General features: G+C 49.2%; 8 protein-coding genes across 8 annotated transcripts; 4 read left to right on the top strand and 4 right to left on the bottom strand.

Annotated features, from left to right (window-relative positions):
* Positions 1-338: 338 nt before the first annotated feature.
* PEX2_054540 (metal cation transporter MSC2) lies at positions 339-2,977 on the bottom strand (the record flags this gene model as incomplete). The annotated part of the gene is made up of 5 exons (XM_016742728.1): positions 339-560; positions 601-1,051; positions 1,101-1,319; positions 1,375-2,523; positions 2,574-2,977. 5 exons carry the CDS (start codon positions 2,975-2,977, stop codon positions 339-341), a joined length of 2,445 nt encoding a protein of 814 aa, XP_016600979.1.
* A 1,210-nt stretch (positions 2,978-4,187) lies between these two features.
* On the top strand, positions 4,188-4,928 carry PEX2_054550 (chitobiosyldiphosphodolichol beta-1,4 mannosyltransferase; the record flags this gene model as incomplete). The annotated part of the gene is made up of 1 exon (XM_016742729.1): positions 4,188-4,928. One exon carries the CDS (start codon positions 4,188-4,190, stop codon positions 4,926-4,928), a length of 741 nt encoding a protein of 246 aa, XP_016600980.1.
* A 146-nt stretch (positions 4,929-5,074) lies between these two features.
* Positions 5,075-7,456, bottom strand: PEX2_054560 (uncharacterized protein; the record flags this gene model as incomplete). The annotated part of the gene is made up of 5 exons (XM_016742730.1): positions 5,075-5,271; positions 5,331-6,077; positions 6,130-6,319; positions 6,381-7,298; positions 7,349-7,456. The coding sequence occupies 5 exons, from the start codon at positions 7,454-7,456 to the stop codon at positions 5,075-5,077; spliced, it is 2,160 nt and encodes a 719-aa protein (XP_016600981.1).
* Positions 7,457-7,993: 537 nt separating this feature from the next.
* PEX2_054570 (thiolase family protein) lies at positions 7,994-9,391 on the bottom strand (the record flags this gene model as incomplete). Its single annotated transcript, XM_016742731.1, has 3 exons — positions 7,994-8,194; positions 8,243-9,187; positions 9,245-9,391. 3 exons carry the CDS (start codon positions 9,389-9,391, stop codon positions 7,994-7,996), a joined length of 1,293 nt encoding a protein of 430 aa, XP_016600982.1.
* Positions 9,392-9,874: 483 nt separating this feature from the next.
* ubc2 (E2 ubiquitin-conjugating protein RAD6) lies at positions 9,875-10,619 on the top strand (the record flags this gene model as incomplete). Its single annotated transcript, XM_016742732.1, has 4 exons — positions 9,875-9,916; positions 10,080-10,144; positions 10,204-10,428; positions 10,493-10,619. The coding sequence occupies 4 exons, from the start codon at positions 9,875-9,877 to the stop codon at positions 10,617-10,619; spliced, it is 459 nt and encodes a 152-aa protein (XP_016600983.1).
* A 782-nt stretch (positions 10,620-11,401) lies between these two features.
* On the top strand, positions 11,402-14,423 carry PEX2_054590 (putative kinesin family protein (KinA); the record flags this gene model as incomplete). The annotated part of the gene is made up of 5 exons (XM_016742733.1): positions 11,402-11,406; positions 11,462-11,487; positions 11,557-11,651; positions 11,706-14,131; positions 14,195-14,423. The coding sequence occupies 5 exons, from the start codon at positions 11,402-11,404 to the stop codon at positions 14,421-14,423; spliced, it is 2,781 nt and encodes a 926-aa protein (XP_016600984.1).
* An 800-nt stretch (positions 14,424-15,223) lies between these two features.
* PEX2_054600 (Recoverin) lies at positions 15,224-18,770 on the bottom strand (the record flags this gene model as incomplete). The annotated part of the gene is made up of 8 exons (XM_016742734.1): positions 15,224-15,403; positions 15,457-15,752; positions 15,824-15,909; positions 16,089-16,115; positions 16,671-16,719; positions 16,776-17,211; positions 17,277-17,614; positions 17,669-18,770. 8 exons carry the CDS (start codon positions 18,768-18,770, stop codon positions 15,224-15,226), a joined length of 2,514 nt encoding a protein of 837 aa, XP_016600985.1.
* A 367-nt stretch (positions 18,771-19,137) lies between these two features.
* On the top strand, positions 19,138-20,277 carry lcp5 (small subunit rRNA maturation protein LCP5; the record flags this gene model as incomplete). Its single annotated transcript, XM_016742735.1, has 1 exon — positions 19,138-20,277. The coding sequence occupies one exon, from the start codon at positions 19,138-19,140 to the stop codon at positions 20,275-20,277; it is 1,140 nt and encodes a 379-aa protein (XP_016600986.1).
* Positions 20,278-20,529: the final 252 nt, after the last annotated feature.

Genomic DNA, 20,529 nt, shown 5'->3' on the forward strand with positions numbered 1-20,529 from the left:
ATGTCTTCCACTTCTGATGAAAGCCGTGGAGAAAACTATGTGCTGTTGATTGGTGTAATACGATCCAATCCTATCTGTACAAGAGAGATATAGACATCGGCCGGGGCAAAGCGATATTAAGCGCACCGGAAATCTTGGGTCCCCTTTGAGAGTAGTTGATGGTGGGTGAAGTACAGTTGGCACCAATCAAAAGCCCTTGCTTCCACCACTACACCAGCAGCGTGCATCTCCGTCGCGCTCAACCTGGACGAGAGTATCCATGTTTTTCTCCCGAAGGAAGTGGACGGTCCTTTGACGTACGTCTTCCAAATCTGCACCCCGAGAAGCGATCACGTGAATCACACCGAAAGTGTTCTGGGGTTTTTTCTCATGCGTATGTTCGTGACCGTGGTCATGGCCATGGCCATGGGTGTGATCGTGGTCGTGGTCGTGGCCGTGGTGTTGCTCATGATCATGACCATGATGGTGTTGGCTGTGGCTGTGGGAATGGTCATGGTGATTCCCACAATCTCCATGGCTGGAATGATCATGAGAATGGCTATGGCCGGAAGACACCGCTCCTGTATCATCAAGCCAGAATTTAGGCACCGTATAGCTAACCACGCCTCTCAAAGTGCTGACTCCCGCTAGTGTTTCTCGAAGATTATATTCGGTGTCGGCTGGCAGAGTGAGTAGCAGTGTCTTGGCCGTGCTGCTAACCAAAGGAACGGCCGAGGCGAAGATCAATATGGCGATGAAGCATGATGCCAATGGATCGTAACCGGCCCAACCGGAGTAATGCACGAGAATGGTTGAAATGACAACTGCCACCGAACCAAGCGTATCGGCGAGAATATGCAAGAAAATGCCGTGCATGTTCTCGTTGCCATGAGAATGATCGTGACCATGATCATGGCCGTGATGAGCATGACCGTGCTCGAAGCTGAAAATTCCGACCAAGTTGACTGCGAGACCAGCAATACTGACGATCAATAGCTCACCTAGACGATGCATCTCACTCCCCGACGAGAGCCGTTCCACCGCTTCGTAAATGATCTCCACACTGATAATCCTGCACATTGTAAGAATTTGCCAGTACGCACCGCTTTGACAACACTCACATGAGGAAAATCCCATTGGCAAATCCTGACAAAGTATCAACTTTGCCATAGCCGTAGGGGAATCGAGCATTTGGGGGCCACTTGCTCATGACAGCTGCACATAAACCAACAACAAGCGCAAGACAATCAAAAAACATATGAATACTGTCACTAAGCAGCCCCAATGATCCGGTCAGGAACCCATATGATAATTGAACAAGCATAAAAGTGAAATTCAGGCTGCAAAACATTAGCAGTAATTCAAGAGTGATAGCTTTTAGATTTCATAACTTACCACATAAAGTAGAAGATGCTACGAGAATCCTTCTCCTTCAGAATGCTGTGTAGTAACGGATATGGTTCACTTTTATGGAGAAGCCACTTTGACACTCGGGAGGATTCAAAGGTAGTGTGTGAATGTGAATGGTTGTGCGTGTGGTTGTGCGCATGCGCATCCAGATGCAAATGAATGTCATCCCTTCGAGAGGCGAAGAAAGAGGCCATAGCCAAGATACCACGTGTGGCATAAACCATGAGCAAGTCATCCTGGACATGTGGAGAACAAAGAAAAGCTGCGGCTCCAGCGCAAATGGCGAGCCCGGTCTTTTGGGGAGAGCGGAGGCTGGGGGGCAGGGAGATCATGAGAGAAATGGCAAAAATACTTGTAGGAATAAGGAGATACATCAGCTCCGAGAGACCAAAGACAAATCCTCGGCTGAAGAGTATGGTGAGAAGTGCAAGGAAGGACCCGGCTATCACGGCTAGTGGTGCATCAACTGTGACTACAACGGATGAGCGACTCGGGCGTGAAGCCTTGCTTTGTGCAGCAACGAGACCTGGCTCAGGAATAGGTCCATTGCGACGTAGTGAAGGGAATGGGGGAGGAGAAATGAACACAGATCCTAATAGGGCAGTATATCCAATGACTGGGGATGCGTCCCAGGGATGGTTCAGCCCAAGGAAACTCGATGTAATGACCACCGCTAGCAGGCCAATGGATAGGGTCTTTCGACTGTATTTCTCTTGAGTGCGTGATGCCCCATTGATGACAGCTGGGACCCCTGATGCTGTCGCAAGGAGCAGCGAAAATGCAACCAAAAATCCTCCGACCTTGAGTGCTGCAAATATTGGCAGTGCCACAGAGACAATTTGTGAAAGTGAGGCTTGGACGCTCGTGGCATTTAGTTTCGACAATTTAAAGGACGAGAGCGTGGAAGAGCCGGCCATTTGGTGGTTGATCCGCAGTATTTGACCACAGCCGAAGATGATGAGAGTTGTCGCTGTCAAAAGGCAGGTCTTCTGACCAACTTGTCCGATAGAAATACTCGCTGTCGTACCAGGTAGAGCTTCACCAGATAGCTCTTGTCTTTGGGCGCATTGTCTCTGGTACCAAGAAAGGACAACCCACGGCAGCACGATGAGTGTACTAGTCAAAATCTCATGGCTGTGACTGGGGTCAGCTTTTACTCGTCAATCACATTCTAACCCACATACGTTTTCTCTGATTTATAGTCTTCGTGCATATTGGTATCCGTAGATAACATTCCGTAAGCGTTATTGGAATCTTTCAAATGGTGGTCATCTACCACATCATGGTGAAGAGATGACACACTATGGTTATGATTGTGGTGTGCACTAGAATGCGAGTGCGAGTGCGTATGGTGACCGAGGCTTGATGCTTGATGTGTATGTCCATATGAATAACTCGAGTTCACAGCATTGATTGGTTCCGGGTGTTCAGGAAGGCTAGCACTAGCTGGCTGTGAGAGGGGAGGCGGAGGTTGCGCCCAGCGGTTGGATCGAGAGTGGCCATGGCTGCGGCTATGACCATGATTATGATTGTGCCCATTGGAGAATGGTGTGAGATCCACACTCAACGACGGTGTCCCCGTCGACATGGTCTTCAGATGCTGACGATGCGCCCAGCTGGAAAGACCAGCAAACAGGATATGGATAGGAGATGGGGAACTGCCAAGATATCGAGGGTGGAGCGGGCGAGAGCTCAGATTAGCGGGCAGGTTGTCAGCAGATACAGCATTGCGGAATAGCCCTAGAGGGCAATAAAGGGAATTGATATAATTGGAAAAAGTGAGCGCTAGTACAGGCTCAAACAGATTGCCACTGTCTCCGGGGGAAAGCCCGTCATCCCCAAGGTGCTCATAAGGGGAATCACGTGAAGCCTTATCAGATTACGTATCAACTATTTTGACACGCTAGTTATTGATATTCCACCTTGGACTAATTCAACTGTCGTTCAACTCTCTCTCTCGGTCATTGATGTGAGCTGATCAATACCATGAGCGACATACTTAAAGTGTCATTGCCATCATGATCGAGACCCTTATCAGCATAGTGTTCTGCCTGTCTAGCGCCCTCACTGTGTTGATCATATTACTCCCTTCGCAATATCAGCCAGAACAAGCAGGATCTCCTCCAGGATCCCATGAGACAAAAAGGCGCAAGACATGTGTTCAAATTCTTGTTCTTGGCGATATTGGCCGAAGCCCGCGCATGCAGTATCATGCATTGAGCATTGCGAAACATGGCGGGGAGGTGGTGATTATTGGGTATAATGGTTAGTAAGAATCTCTTGACAGATACTGTAAGATAGGATCGCTAACTACCAGTTACTAAACAGAATCTGATCCTCATCCCGATATTATATCTAACCCAAACATCTCGATTGTTCCGCTTCGCCCGCATCCCGCTCTCCTACAGACCAGTAATAAGCTGCTATTCACAATTTACGGGCCCTTGAAAGTATTGTTCCAGATTGCTTGTCTCTGGAAATGTCTCGCATATACGACAAAACCGTGCCGGTGGCTTTTGGTTCAGGTATGTTTGTGAAAGGAGGTTCCTTGACACTCATTTGAAGTGCTGACTTGCTCTTGCGACAATAAAAAGAACCCGCCTTCCATTCCTACACTGGCTGTAGCCTCCCTTGTTTGTTTCTTGCGGCAAACAAGGCTAATCATCGATTGGCACAATTTTGGGTATTCCATACTCGCGTTGAAACTCAGCCAAACACATCCATTGGTGAAAATGTCGATATGGTATGAGAAGATATTTTGCAAATCTGCCTCGGCTCATTTGTGCGTCACCAATGCTATGGCATCTGTTCTCAAAAAGGATTTCAATCTCACAGCCCCTGTCCTGCCATTGCACGACCGCCCTGCCAGTCACTTCCACCCTATCCTCGATCCCAATGCACGAACGGATTTCCTTACAACTCTTCCGGAAACTCAGGATTTTTACTCCGCTTTGAAGACAGGGTCTCTCCGGGTTCTGGTTAGTTCAACGTCATGGACTGCGGATGAGGATTTCTCGGTTCTTATCGATGCCCTTCTTCGGTACTCTGAACTGGCCACCACAGTGCAGCCTCACCTCCCTGAAGTTTTGGCCATCATAACAGGAAAGGGCCCGCAAAAAGAAATGTATATGGAACAGATTGCTGCTCTTGAAAAATCCGGCAAGTTACAGAAAGTCACAATTCGAACTGCGTGGCTGAGTGTACCGGAATATGCTCGGTTATTGGCATCTGCATCTCTAGGGGTCAGTCTACATACTAGCAGCAGCGGGGTAGATCTCCCCATGAAGGTTGTAGATATGTTCGGGGCTGGTCTTCCTGTTGTCGGATGGGATCGTTTCGAAGCATGGCCCGAGTTGGTCACTGAGGGCATCAATGGCTTGGGCTTTGGAAGCTCAGAGGAGTTGGCTGAGCACTTGGTTGACCTGTTCGGCGAGAACAACAGATTAGATAGTCTTCGCCTAGGCGCCCAAAAAGAAAGCTCTCGGCGATGGGACGACGAATGGAACCCTATTGCGGGTTCCCTTATTGGGTTGACATAGATAGCTCTCTGTAATGACATGAATACATATGATTATCCGTTGGAATCATTACGTGGAATTATCATGCTACATTTTCGGGCAATATCTCGTCCTTTTTGTAGCCGCTGGGCCATCAAGGAGTTCTTGCAAATTTTATTGGAGGACGTCTAGTAACTGGCCTGGAATTTGGCTGCGCAGCCCAAGCAGATATCAAACGTCTCAAAGAGAGCATCGAATGTTCGACCTTGTTTCCCCCCACGCATGCACGCCACGCGTTCTTCGTCGAGGGCTTCTTTGCGACAGACAAAACAATACTTGGATATCCCAGGTTCTTGAATGGCAAGGAAGGACAAGCCACATCGTTCTATATGAATGAAAAAGGTCAGCATGTTACTGACAAATTTAAACCATAAGGTGACTTACCCCAAAGATGGCCATTAGCGCACTGAGCCAACTGGGCCGAGGGCCACCCAATTGCCGCATCGCAAACTTCACACTTCTCGTAAATGTGACCCCCTGGGCCAGCAACTTGATCCATATTCCTCGCAAATATCGGGGTGGGATTGCTGTTGCATTTGGAAATCTCATCGCTCAGGTCCGCGCCTGTCACTACCGCGAGACGCTCTAGAGACCGCCGAGTGTGAAGTCTAAGCGACTTGTCCTCTTCCCCCACAATGGCACGACAGGCAACGGCATAAATCAGGCGTTGGCTCTCCGTATCAGGTTCAATATTTCCATCCTCGCCAGGTAGCACGAAACGTATCACTTCTCTTATCTGATTGTGGTTGGAGGCTTGACCATCGGGGATGTGCGCTGCGAATAGGGCTTGGGTGTTTGTCGTGGGTTCGCCCTCCTCTGAAAAGACAATCATAGACCTGTCGTCAGAGGTGATGCGATACTCGATCATGTCCGTGGGATGTGAAGTGAAGATAGCCGCAGTGATGTTGCGATAGGCTGTGAGTCCCCAGATCCTCGAGACTGACATTCCTCCCAAGTCGTGCTCCAAGTCATAATCATCCTGGAATTCTTCAATCATGCGTTTCCATTTTGGCTGTTGCAAAGCGCTGTCACTTTGAAGTTGGTGAAGTTCTGTTACCAAGCCAATTCCACCAAGTGTACCTAGGTGGAGCTTGCATGTGTCGCTTTGTTCATTGATGGAAGTGAGCATTGCTACAGCGGGTCAGCAGTGCTGAAAGGGCTCTGTGAAGTTTGCATAACATACCAAAAATCGGCTCCAGGTGCCTTGCTTGCTTTCCTTTGCTGTCTTCGGTTTCTGGCTCATAGATCGGGTAATCACGGAATTCGAAGGCATTCGAATTGGTAACACTACCCGTGTACATAGTGTAGGGCATGGTTATAGTGATGAGACCTGCCATGGCGCCCACTGCCAGAGCAATGGTTGTAAATGATCTCTGTTAAGTTTTTATTAGCAAAACGGCCCATCTTAGCACGGATGTAAGAGAGAGAGCGTACGACATGGAGCCATCTTAGAGGACCAGTGATGTTGTGATATGCCCATTTCTCATTCAACTGGTCTAAAGGATGCTCTATCAAATCTGTGGCTAACGTGTACTGTTGTGAGGTCTCCCCGAGCGAGCTTCCGAGAGTGACTTCAAGTTTTATTAGCCGAAGCTGCGTTCCGCATACCGCAGCTATCATGGCGACTGCGCATCCAAAGTTGCCTGGGCTCGTCGCGGATGAAGTCTGCCACGGGCCACAGCAAAGCGCAGTAGTGCGTTGTCTCTCCTTGACTGCCTTCTCAAAGAGGGATCCAGAGCAGAACGGGCTATCCTTTGTTTCCGGGTTCGTAAGAGAGTGAAGCGCCAAAATCCGAAGATCATAAGGGTTGCAAGGGCTATTTGTTGGGTCTGACCTGCGGACCTGCACCACCATGACTTCATTGAAATCGTTCACCACCGTTAGAAGTGGGATTCCCCAACGACTTTCGTGCGAGTGTAGAAAGGAAGAGCCCGCGGTAGGCGTTGAAGGCTTTAAAGACTCGCACCAGGTGAAAGATCGAATGTTAACCTTGCGAAAGGCATGGCTATTTGGATCCTGTGATGGCTGCAGCTGTGACCAAAACACATGATTGGCGACGGCAACCCTAGTCCATTGCTTCTTAAGGCCAATGGGCTCCCAGAGGGACAGTACTAGATTCGACGTCAGCACAGCTAGTACACTACGTCGATATTTGCCTAGTCCTGCTGGTGACCAAGCCAGACCGACGACATTGCTTTCTGAAAGGTCTGCGGCGACCGAAAAATCATCTCGATTTCCCGGAAGGTAGTTTGGCCATTCGGAGTTCGTAAACAAGTTGGCTCTAACACGAGTCATGAGCCAATCTTGGGTTGAGTTGGGGGCAGAATCCTCATCCCTGCTATTTTTTGGCGTCTCTTAAAATGTTAGTTATATTGACGCTCATTAAATAACTAGATACATACCAGGATTTGGAAGTATTCCCCCGCAGCGATAGCAAGCTCGCCGTCCGGAGACCAAGAAATGGCGTCATGGCAGGATGGAGATAATGATAGGGCCACAGGATTTAACATGGTGTTAGATATTAGATCTTTGCTGCACCGGCATTCTTGGTAAATAAAGGGTTTGCGAGGAAGAATATGAAGATGTATGAAGAAGAGAAGCCAAAGATCTGCTTTTGTTTGGGTCGCATTCTGCTGGGTTGGTTCCTGAGAAATCAGGCGCCAACAACAATACACCTTAAGAATACTTCCAAGGATGACTCCAAAGTTGGAAAACGGGCGATTAGCAAAAATGAAAATATTGGAAATGTCACAAATAAGGAAAGAAAGATGGATTCAGGCTTTATGGAGATATCCAATAGATCTAAGAGAGAGCGAGAGAGCGATGCATGGTATGTATCCATATGGAAAGGCCCAGAAAGAAACAGGCAAATAATTTGTACAAAAAAGGGCCCAGAAAGCACCAGGTAAGTAAATGGGATTTTGGCCAGATTTGGGCCAATCTACTATTCCAAATCGCAGAGAAGGTGCACGTCCCCACTTGGATTGTTCATTTGAGGGTATCAGTTATAACTTGTCAGTGGAGGCACTGTACAGTTTTTGCTGAAATCAATCCACACGATCCAATCTCTGCACAACCATCGCGGTCGCAGCACCGCCGCCGTTACAGATCGCAGCCACTCCATACTCGCCGGGCTGCAATTGGTGAAGTAAGGTGACGAGAATACGTGAACCTGAGCTGCCGAGAGCGTGGCCGAGAGAGATGGCGCCTCCAAGCATGTTGACTTTGGCATTTTGCAAACCGAGAATCTAGACGAGTTAGATCTGATGTGGAAGTTAGACAAACACGGCACTGACCTTTTCATTGGCTTTGATGACAGCCGCAAAAGCTTCGTTGAATTCCCATACTGCTACTTGATCCTTGGTGATACCGGCACGCTCCAGTGCAATTGGAACTGCTTTGGCAGGGGCCACTGGGAAGTCCACAGGGTCGATGGCGGCATCGGCCGTAGAAACGATACGGGCCAACACACGGCTGCCAACGCCATATTCGCGAGCAATATCCTTGCTGCCCAAAATCAAAGCAGATGCTCCGTCATTCATGGTAGATGCGTTACCAGCGGTTACGGTTCCAGTCCCATCTCGTAGGAAGGCGGGTTTCAGGCTCTTCAACTTATCGGCACGCAAGTTTTCGAAGCCCTCATCCCGCTCGATAAGGGTATCTCCTTTCTTACCTTTCACAGTAACCGCAGCAATCTCATCGGCGAACTTGTTCTCCTTCCATGCCTGCTGGGCTCGCTCATAAGATTGGATAGCATATAGATCCTGATCCTCCCGTGAAATATCATAGTTCTTCGCAGTATGTTCTGCGCAAATGCCCATGTGGAACTTGTTGTAAACATCCCATAGACCATCCTTGATGAGACCATCTTCTAGCTTGATCTCACCAAAGGGGGGCAATTGGCTGGCACGTGCCATATAATAGGGGACGCGAGTCATGTTCTCCATGCCACCAGCCACCTGTGCCTCTGCCAAGCCTAGTTGAATATTTTGTGCAGCAAGTGCCACAGCCTTCAAGCCAGAAGCGCAGACCTTGTTGATTGTCGTAGCTTCGACGGTGGAAGGGAGACCGGCAAAAATCGATGCCTGGCGGGCAGGCGCCTGGCCCACCGAGCCTTGCAGAACATTTCCCATATACACATCCGTGATCTTTTCAACAGGTACCTTAGATTTAGCTAGGGCGGATTTGATTGCAACAGCACCAAGCTCAGGTGCTGATACGGAAGCAAAAGAACCATTGAACTTAGCAACTCGAAGTTAGTGAATTGCTTCTCAAAAGATTCCTCCGAGTCCACACACCTTTGCTGTTGGTGTTCGAGATGCACTCAAAATGTAAGCTTCCTGAATTTCCTTACATGTCGGGCGTGCGGAGCTGAACTGTCGCTGGGCGCAGAATGCGGGGAAGGCCCGCTTGGGGAAACGAGCAGACACGCCGAGAGAAATCATGATTTGTTCACGACAAGTGTGAGCGGCGAGTCGACAGTATTGAGGGATGGAAAGGTTATGAGAGGAGAGTCAAGAACGAAGAGCTGAGGAATGCTCTTGCATGTGCATATCGGAATTCACCTGGGCACCCGCCCGTACAACCGCCTGTAACCGCCACTCCGCTTGAACCGAGGCTCCCAAGGCGGTCGCCGCTATGACATAATAGTTGCTGAGTCAAGAGCTCCCCAGGGCCGGAGCTCTCTTGGCTTTGCTCTAGCCTCTTTGGGATAGTTTCTCCATTAAGAACTTTACTCCGATCTTCCCCTCCATCGCTTCGCTGCATATCGCCCACCGTATCAATGACCATTCGGGTTTCCTCGCCTTCCCCTCTCTTCTCTTTTTCTTCTGCCCTGACTGTATCTGCAAAGTCCTGATCTCTAGCTACATAAATACCGCTTTAACAACCCATTTTAATCACTTTACGCCTCCTCCGATTGTTCTATCATGTCTACATCCGCCCGCCGTCGTCTCATGCGGGACTTCAAGGTACGCGTCAATATCATCACCTTGCCTTGGGTTATTTGAACATTTCTGCTGTATCCATAAATAAGCTCAACTGAAGCTCTTTCAATGTTTCTTTTGTGTCCAGTTTTCTTCTTATGTTCTCAGTCCAAGATGATTCGCCCCCGCTAACATTCCATGCTCACAGCGCATGCAAACCGATCCTCCAGCTGGCGTCTCTGCATCTCCAGTCGCTGATAATGTCATGACATGGTATGTTCCTTCCACAGCATATTTTGAGGCTTTCGACAATGGTTCTGATGAAATGTCAGGAATGCCGTCATCATCGGCCCCGCCGACACGCCGTTCGAAGATGGCACATTCCGCCTGGTCATGAACTTCGAAGAACAATACCCCAACAAGCCTCCGGGTGTGAAATTTATAAGCCAAATGTTCCATCCCAATGTGTACGGAACCGGTGAGCTTTGCCTCGACATTCTGCAGAACCGCTGGAGTCCGACATATGATGTGGCGGCTATTCTTACTAGTATTCAGAGGTAGGGCAGGCTTGGTTATAAAAGATCACTTTACAGGTACTAATATGCGGCCTGTCAATTCTAGTCTTTTGAATGACCCTAACACCTCATCTCCGGCTAACGTCGAGGCCTCGAACCTCTACAAAGACAACCGCAAAGAGTACACCAAGCGAGTGCGAGAGACGGTCGAGAAAAGCTGGGAGGACAATTGAGCAATCAAATTCGCTCAGCCGAGTTCGGTGGGCTGATATTCTTATGAATGAGCACAACGGCTTGACCGTTTGATCTGCACAGCATGGGGTTTCCGGCGCTTGGTATCTTATTCTTTCAGGTTGTGTATTCTTTGTCTTCTCTTTCCTTTTTTTTTTGACGTCATCTTCTTTTCTTCTCATCTTTTTATCTCTTTTTCGATATCTCCAGTTCCTCATTCTTCATCCTTCCCCAAGACATGCCAGGTGGGTTTACAAGAATAGTCCCATAGTTTTTAGTGCATTAGCCTGCTTTTCCTGAAAAATTTGCGCTTTGATCCCTGGGCATGTGCATTGTAAAGAATACAAATGGACATGCAAGTAAACGAGATCCTCAATGATATGTTTCCTTGTATAGTTCCCTATACATTAAGCTTATCTGCAGGGTGGTTGCATATCCGAGTCCGGGGGCGGTAAGCCCAAACGGGGTGACTGTCAACAGTTGAAATCCCACTCTTTCGCGTCAACCCCCTCCCCTGCAAACTCCCGTTGTAGGTCTTCTTGGTTTGGCCGTCCTTTCTTTGCGGCCTGACTGCTGTTTTATCTTTTTCTTCATTCCTTGGAGCGTTTTGGTCCACGGTGCACGTGGACCCCCTGATCCTCAACCCCCTCCTCCGAGCCACTACACCGCAACAGACGAGTTTCCATTTGAAACCCCTCTGACGAACCCCGAGGCCCACCTACCCCTTTTTGGGGGGTCTATGTTCTAGTTTGCGCGTGTCATAGCCAAGTCACATTCTCAAAATATGGCGTGAGTATACACTCGGCCCTATCGTGCGTTAGCCATCACTAATATGGTTACACAGGTCCGCGGGGTCGAACACCATCAAGGGTATGCGCAGACTGTCACAATAATTCAAGGCGCGTTTTACTGGAACAAAGACTGACTGGTCATATATAGTGGTTGCTAGGTTCCGTCCGCAAAACAAGGTCGAATTGGCCTCTGGGGGTAAGCCCATCGTTGAATTTGAGAATGAAGAGTCATGTAGCATCAACGTGAGTTGGAACTGAAGCCAGAAACCACAAGGGCAACGTTAACAAATACTTCAGTCCCGAGAGGGCACAGGGGCCTTCACGTTTGATCGGGTGTTCCCTATGGACACCGCGCAAAGCGACATCTTCGACTTCTCCATCCGACCGACTGTGGACGATATTCTAAATGGATATAACGGAACGGTTTTTGCCTATGGTCAGACTGGTGCCGGAAAATCATATACGATGATGGGTTCCGACATCGATGATGACATAGGGAAAGGTATCATTCCACGCATGATCGAGCAAATCTTCGCCAGCATCCTGACTAGCCCGAGCAACATCGAGTACACCGTACGGGTCAGCTATATGGAAATTTACATGGAGCGGATCCGTGATTTACTTGTGCCCCAAAATGACAACTTGCCGGTTCACGAGGAGAAAGCTCGCGGAGTTTACGTTAAAGGATTACTGGAAGTCTACGTATCTAGCGTGCAGGAGGTCTACGAAGTTATGCGCCGAGGAGGAGCAGCACGTGCAGTCGCTGCAACCAACATGAACCAGGAATCGTCTCGCTCCCACTCCATATTCGTTATCACCGTCACCCAGAAGAATGTCGAGACTGGGTCCGCCAAGAGTGGTCAGTTGTTTTTGGTGGATTTGGCTGGTAGCGAAAAGGTCGGAAAGACCGGCGCCAGTGGCCAGACTCTGGAGGAGGCCAAGAAGATTAACAAGAGCTTGAGTGCGCTGGGAATGGTCATCAACGCATTAACCGACGGCAAATCGACACATATTCCTTACCGTGACTCCAAACTCACTCGTATTCTCCAAGAATCCCTTGGTGGTAACTCTCGAACGACCTTGATCATCAACTGTTCGCCCAGCAGCTACAACGATGCGGAAACGATCTCAACTTTGCGTTTCGGTGTGCGCGCCAAAGCCATCAAGAACAAGGCCAAGGTCAATGCAGAGCTGAGCTCATCGGAGATGAAGCAACTGCTGCGCAAGGCCCAAAGCCAAATGACAAATTTCGAAAGCTACATCTCAGCGCTTGAGGGCGAAGTTAGCATGTGGCGTAGCGGCGATAGCGTTCCCAAGGACCAATGGACCCCTTCGCGGGGAAACGAAATTGTCAGTGCTGCGAAGACTGAAGCCCGCGTCCCACGACCAGGTACCCCCTCGCGTTTGCAGGAGACTGCGCGTTCAGAAACCCCGCGCCCAGATTCACGGGTTGGGGATCGGTCCAGCACTCCGAGCCTGGTGCTTGAGAAGGACGAGCGTGAGGAATTCTTGCGTCGTGAGAATGAATTCCAAGACCAGCTCTCGGAGAAGGAGTCACACATTGTCAACGTGGAGCGCAGCCTCCGCGAGGCACGAGACGAGCTTAGGTCTATGAAGGAGAATGGCGCACGAACTGGCAAGGATAATGAGCGCTTGGGCACAGAAGTCAACGAACTCCGCATGCAGCTCGAGAAGGTCTCCTATGAGAGCAAGGAAGCCGCCATCACCATGGATGGCCTCCGGGAGGCCAACTCGGAACTCACTAGCGAGCTGGATGAGGTGAAGCAGCAGCTTCTGGATGTCCGAATGAGGGCAAAGGAGACTACTGCGGCACTTGATGAGAAGGAGAAGAAGAAGACCGAAAAGATGGCTAAGATGATGGCTGGGTTTGACCTTGGTGGCGATGTGTTCTCCGATAACGAACGGAAGCTGCAGGACCTCATTCAGCGCGTCGATGCTCTCCACCGAGTCAGCTCGGAAGGTGAAGTCATTGCACCAGACGACATCCTCGACCTTCGCACGAATCTTCTTGAGGCGCAAGGCTTTATCCGACAAGCCGAGCTGACTGTCAATGACCGAAGTGACTTTGGCGAGCTGCAGGACAGCCGTCGTGCAGACTTGGAAAAGAGGCTTGATGACCTTCAACGAGAGTATGAGGGTCTCTTGACGCGCAACTTGGGCGAGGGCGATGTGGAAGAGATTCGAGGACGGCTAGAGCAGGTTTATGTGACAAAGAAGGAGACTGAGATTGCGGCGGCCGAGGATCTTCGTTCAGACATTTCGCGCAAGGATGAGGAGTTAACCAAGTTGCGACAATCGCTCGTCGACACCCAGGCCCGAACCTCCACCAATGGTGCCGCAAGCAAAACTTTGCAGCAGCAGATCACCGAGTTCGATGCCATGAAGAAGTCTCTCATGCGTGACCTGCAGAACCGCTGCGAGCGTGTCGTCGAGTTGGAAATCTCCTTGGACGATGCCCGAGAGCAGTATAACAACGTCCTTCGATCATCAAACAACCGGGCTCAGCAGAAGAAGATGGCCTTTTTGGAGCGCAACCTCGAGCAATTAACGCACGTACAGCGTCAACTCGTGGAACAAAACAGTAGTCTGAAGAAGGAGGTGGCAATCGCTGAGCGGAAATTGATTGCAAGAAACGAGCGCATTGCCAGCCTGGAAGCACTGCTCCAGGAGAGCCAAGAGAAGCTTACACAGGCCAATCACCGGTATGCGTTGACTTATTTCTCGGGACATCGCTTGATGACATTCGATACTAACTACACTGATAGATTCGAAGCTCAACTCACCGCTGTTAAGGAACGCCTCGAAGCAGCGAAGCAAGGGTCCACCCGCGGCTTACCGAGCATGGATGGAAATGCGAGTTTTAGCTTCGGAGGGTCGCGCATCGCGAAGCCACTACGTGGGGGTGGTGACGGGCCGGGGAATGCGAACGTCGCGGGCGTACAATCGCAAGAAGCGACCGGGAAGCGCAGCAGCTGGTTTTTTGATCGTCGATGATCCTAACCCACTATCAGAAAGCTGCTCGTTCCTTGCACAACTGCTTCTAAGGCTTGATGGCTGTCTGCCGTGCGCCCCAGATCTCGTGCAATTCGTGCTTCTTTCATTAGCATGTGGTTGATATTGATCTATATTGATTCCTCTTTACGCTGTCTCACGAGTTTCCGCTTTTTCTTCTTCGATCATCTGATCAGCAGGTTTTTCTTCTTGTTTCTGATGTGATTTTTGATACATATTTTCTTTCCCATGTTTCCTTGCTTTTTTTTTCATTCCAGTATATTAGATCGTGCCCTGCATACTGGAGACTGGCTCTTGCGTCTTCCTGATACCCTTGTACATCAATTCCGGATAGAATGGAGAAGAGCTGGTAGTTAGTCTGTGGGCCGACTTGAGTGATTTCGATGTGACATACTATTATACATGAGATGATAATGGATTGGTTTTATCCCCGTCAAAGCCGGCTCACCATTCCCGCCTTGCTTGAAGGTTATGTATAGAGTCAATTAGCACATAGTCCAAGTCAGATCAAAGTCAAGAGTCGAAAGCCAAGTTGGTAGACACTGTATACATACACTTCACTACCAAGGTTGTACTTGTCTAAAATATACAAAGATACAAAGACATGGGGGGTAATCAAAAAGATGAAGACAAGAAGAACACAAAGTAAACTAGAGAAACAGAGAGAATAGAAGAAATAAAGAAGATAAAGAAAACATAAAACAGAGAATATGCAATGCATCCCCCTCGCCCGTCCAAAAGAGAATGCCTCACATTGCGCCAGTATTCGCCCAAGCAACAATCTAAACCAACCCGTCGTAAAGCGACAAGGCACTGACGATGGTTTCATCCCGTTTGCTGCCTTCTTTGAATTCCTCAATGTCGAGACTGCCATTTTCATCCTTGTCCATCATCCGGAAGATCTTCCGTACACGTTTCTCTGGGGTATCTTCGTCCTCGGGGAGTTTCACCATGGATCCAACCTGCGTTCTCGTTAGTCATTAGGATATGACTTCACAAACCCTATTGTACATACCATCTTGTAGATCGCCTCGACAATGGCCAGCATTTCGTCATAAGTGATTTTCCCATCGCCATCGATATCGTACAATTGGAATGCCCAATCCAGCTTATCCTCCATCTTGCCCCGCGAAGTCACGGAAAGTGCGCAGATAAACTCTTTGAAATCGATCATACCACTGTTGTCCGAATCGAAAACGCGAAAGACATAATTGGCAAAGGATGATGGGTCGCCGAAGGGGAAGAACTGCCGGTAGATCTTTTGGAACTCTTCCTTGGTCAGGGTACCGGACGGGCAGTCCTTGAGGAATCCTAAATATGCCCACAATCAGCGATCGCTCTTAAACCTTGTCTTATATGTTAACCCATATATATCCGCATACCTTTATACCATTGTTGTAGCTCCTTCTTATCGAAATGTGTTGCCCTTTGCAGCTCATCGAGCTGAGTCGGCGAAAGCTTTGATTGACTGCGGAACATGGGGTCAGCGCAGGCTCTCTGCATTTAGGTTCGCGTGACATTCAACATCTCAGACCGGAGATATGCGGCCTTCGCTCCTGACTCCCCTTGGGATAAACGTGCATTCTGGAATTCGCGGGGTCCATTCCACCGCCATTTCAAACAAGGCAAGAGGATGATAGAACTTACGACTTTCCCATGATCAGAACGACCCCTCTAGGACAGAATCAAGCACATCAACTTCAAACCAAACCGGGGAGAGATGGCCTTGCAATGAGCTCGGAGTGGTGACGCGGGGTAATAACAGGCGGGATGTGTGGCTGAGGTGTGGCGAGTTGTATTACGCAAGGGGTGCCCCTAGCGATGTAAGATGAAACAAGACGATAAGCGAACTAATACAAGAATTCAGGAGGGGGTTCTAAAGATAGAGAAGAGGTTGAAGATGAAGGTGGCGAGAGAACGGGGGAGTCCAGAACATCCCGAGGCCCTGGCCTTGGCACTTTTCTATCAATTTGACGATCTCATTATATCGGCGTATATACATCTGAGTCCACTTTCATTTCTCCATAAACAAAAAATTTGCAGTCTATCTGCAACGAGGTAGACCTCTCCAAGCAATGAGGGCGGGGCTTTCTTTTTTTAGAGAAAGAAAAGTGAACAAAAAAAAAAAAACACACAAGAGCAGGGAAGTATTCTCTCGTGAAGACCCCAAGATGCAAGGCTAAATGTTAAAAGCACCAACAGGAAGACATTTAATCCACCTTGATTGACCCATAGATACGGTGGATAAATGCCCAACTGGCGAAGAAACCGATGGAACCTGGACACAAGTCAGCAAAAAAAGCCCATCCGGAAGACACGGGAATGAAAACGTACCAGTCAGAATAAACACAATGAAGGCGATCAACGCTGAATAGCCAACATAGAGCACCGCCCCCGTCAATCCACCAAAACTGACTCGTGTCGCCCAGAAAATGAGCGCATTCACAAAGACATATCCTCCGGTCATACCCGCACCTATAAATGCGCGCCAGTGCCACCGGTAGTTCTCCGCACATAGTAAGAAATACACTAGCAAGACGGTAGTAGCCGCAGAGGTAATGATCATCAGGCCGTAACAAAGGAACAGGAACCCAAACATGTAGTAGATCTTGTTGGTCCAGAGGGAGGTCATAATGAAGTACAGCTCGACGAAAATTGCACCAAAGGGAAGAATACCGGTTAGCAGAATCGACGGAATTGTGCGCAGACTACCAGCCATCGGAGGAACCTGTCGGGGGATTTGGTTCGTCTTGGTAGGACCCTCAAGCGGCTATTGGAAAATGAGGTTAGTTATTTGAATGTCTGTATATGGGGGAGAGGGGATTTGTATAGTACCGATTGTTTGAATCCCAACCAACTGCCTGCCACACTCAATGGCACACTGATAACAAACCAGATCAAGACTAGTGCCAACATAGTTCCAAATGGTACGGCACCGCTGGATCCCTTTGCCCAAACAAAGAGATTCAGCGTGAAGAATGTACCGAATATAATTCCAGGGATGAACAGAGGCGTCATGATAATGTTGCGTCTCCAAGCATCGCCACCGAATGTCTTATACACTCGCGCTGACACGTAACCACCAATACCACCGAAAAGGGCGGAAATCAGGAGAATGGCAGTAGCGAGGAATCCACGGTTTGAAGGAGAGAGGAGACCAAGCAGAGCAAATGCTAAAAATTAAAATCAGTACCCAAGAGGAGAAGAGAATGAGTCAGACTACCTACCGACAGTCACACCGGTCATCATAAACAGTTGGGCGCCATTGCCAACCATCACACTTAGCAGCAGTGGAGATTCGGGGCAACGGAAGACATCGCCATGGACCAACTTCCAGCCAGAATCCTCCTGGACTCCGTCTTCGATCGCAGCCGAAGTACTATCCAAATCCTCCAGGTTGAACGAATCCAGCCGGTTATAGCGAGCAATATCCTTCTTGAGTGCGCGGACTAAAATCATGCTGACCATACCCACGAGGAAAACTACAAAAACAGCGGAGTTGATGAGTGAGAACCAGTGAATCTTGGGGTCATAGACATGAAGATACTTGTCCCATCGAGTAGCCCAGGCTGTGGGGGACTCCTTCCAGTACACACTATACGTCCAGGTGACTGTGGTATCCCCGTCCTCGTTGAGCGTAAGACCATTGCCCTGGGTACCACACTCAGCGGTCCCACCTTCTAAATTCCGGGAGTCCTTGCGAGACTCGGGCTGGACAAGCACTCCAACAACGCGATATTTATCCTTGCCGCCGAAGCCCACCTTATGGTAATCAATCACAATGTCGTAGTGATTGTTCAGAAGAGCCTGACCGTTGTCATCTAGCTCACCCAGAGAAAATCCAGGGTTGTAGAATTTCGTCTTGGTAACACCGTCATAGTTCAACTGCGCGGCTGGCAGCCCATCCACAATCCAGTTGATGTTGTAGCCCTGAGCTATTCGACGATTGGTCCACTTGGCGCTGCGGGCATCGAATTTGGCCTCTGCACATATCGATTTACACGTCTCGTTCTTTGCCATGTGAAGCTCGAATGGTGAGGTACGAATTCGATCACCGAATAGAATGCTCCCCAGAGATTCTCTCACATCTTTAGGACCGTCTGCGGGTCGGCAAAACCCAAACGCTGGATGGTAGTAGTCATATGAGAAGACCGAATGAAGCTGATCATCGCGAGAGAGGCTGGGGGTGAGGTGGTTGACATAAAGTGGAACTGCTTGTCCTTCGTCGTAGGAGGTCGGTGCAACACCTGGAAGGTAAAAGGCCGTAGTCAAAGAAGGGATTGCTAGTAGAGCCGACGAGAGAAAAGAGGCTCGATCGATGAACCGCATGTTGAGTGCGTCTATAGAATTTGGGAGCCTGGAGATCAGCCTCAATTGTTTGTTTGGGAGAGGATAGGAGTAGAGCTAGGGTCGCAATGGGCGATCGTGAAAGAAAAGGGGATTGCTTACAGCGAGAAGCTACCCTAGAAAGAGAAAATCACGGTCTCATCCGTGAGAAACTCGAGTTACTCGAAGAGAGGTAAAATGCCAAAGTAACAAACTGCGAGTGACAGACTGGCAATGACGATCTAAGGATGCCTGGCTTGATGCCTTGGTGCCTATTTTCTTTATCACACGTGACCATTGTTATCGTCGAAGCGGCCAAAATTTTTTGTTTCGCGAATTATTGTTCTCTATAAGTCATCGACTCTCAATCATGACCCCAGCACAGGCGTCTGCACGCCCTCAAAGTCTGTCAACGTTGCTAGAGACTCTGAATACCTGTCTGTCGACAACAGCCTCCTCTCTACCCAAGCCACACAAGGATGCGCCTTCCGATGTCACGATCGAGCCCCCCCAAGACGGCATCTCTCTCCTCGACACCAAGAGTGAAATTCTCCTCTCCTACTTGCAAAATCTCGTATTCCTGATTATCTTCCAATTGCGAAATGCGTCGGCGAAACAAATCCCGAAGGAGAAGAGCCAATCTACGGGTAACTCCCTCGAAGATGATATTCGCAAGAAATTGATCGAGCTTCGGGTATTCCTCGAGCGTGGTGTTCGTCCTTTGGAAGGACGATTGAAGTACCAGGTGGACAAGGTCATCAAAGCCGCAGAGGATGCGGAACGGACGGAGAAAGTTCAGGTGACTAAGACCAAGAAAAGCCGCAAAGCCGCGACATCAGACAGCGAAGCCTCATCGGATGAGGACGAAGATGCGAGCGGTAGTGAGGATGAAGAGGATATCGATGAAATGGCCTACCGACCCAATGTTTCTGCCTTCTCCAAGGGGGTGGCCGATCAGAAGAAGACCCAGCCCTCTAAGGGCGCCGTCGAAGGACCCGGAGATGGCATTTATCGCCCCCCGAGGATCATGCCAACTTCCTTGCCAACAACGGAGCGTCGCGAACGCCAGGACCGCAGACCCATTCGATCTAATGTCATCGATGAATTTGTCAGCGCTGAAATGTCGTCCGCGCCCATGGCTGAGCCCAGTATCGGTAGCACAATCATTGACGGTGGCCGAACGGTCAAGTCAAAGAAGGACCGGGAGCGCGAGGCAGAGCGTACCACCTACGAAGAGACCAACTTTGTCCGATTGCCGAAAGAGACCAAGAAGGAGTTGGCTAAACGGGGTCGCGGAAAGGATACTACGTACGGTGGTGATGAATGGAAGGGGCTCAATGAGGGCGCAGATAACATTGAACGTCTCACCCGGAGAACCAAAAGCAACGGAGCCGCACTCGAAAAGAGCCGGAAGCGAGTCCGCAACGAGGACGGGCAGCGCGGTGATGGTGTTGGCATGGGTCAGATCTTCGACAAGCGGCGAAAGAAGGTTGACAGCTGGAAGCGGTAAAAAGTGATTGCAACAGGCAATTTTCATGTTCAAAGGCGTTTCTTTCTGGAATTCAATCACTTTGGAATTCTCTTGATTACCCAAGGTCAATCTTGACCAATGCATATCTGTATCTACATTCTACGACACACATTGAAGGATATGATTTCACCGCATCAATTCGGTCTAACTGTGTATGTCTACCTAAGTACACATGTATGTTTTATGCCTCACCGCCGGAAGATAATGACTCGGCATGCCGATAAAGACCGA

This window comes from Penicillium expansum (genome assembly GCF_000769745.1).
Source record: "Penicillium expansum strain MD-8 chromosome Unknown contig174, whole genome shotgun sequence".
In the NCBI taxonomy this organism is placed as follows: domain Eukaryota; kingdom Fungi; phylum Ascomycota; class Eurotiomycetes; order Eurotiales; family Aspergillaceae; genus Penicillium; species Penicillium expansum.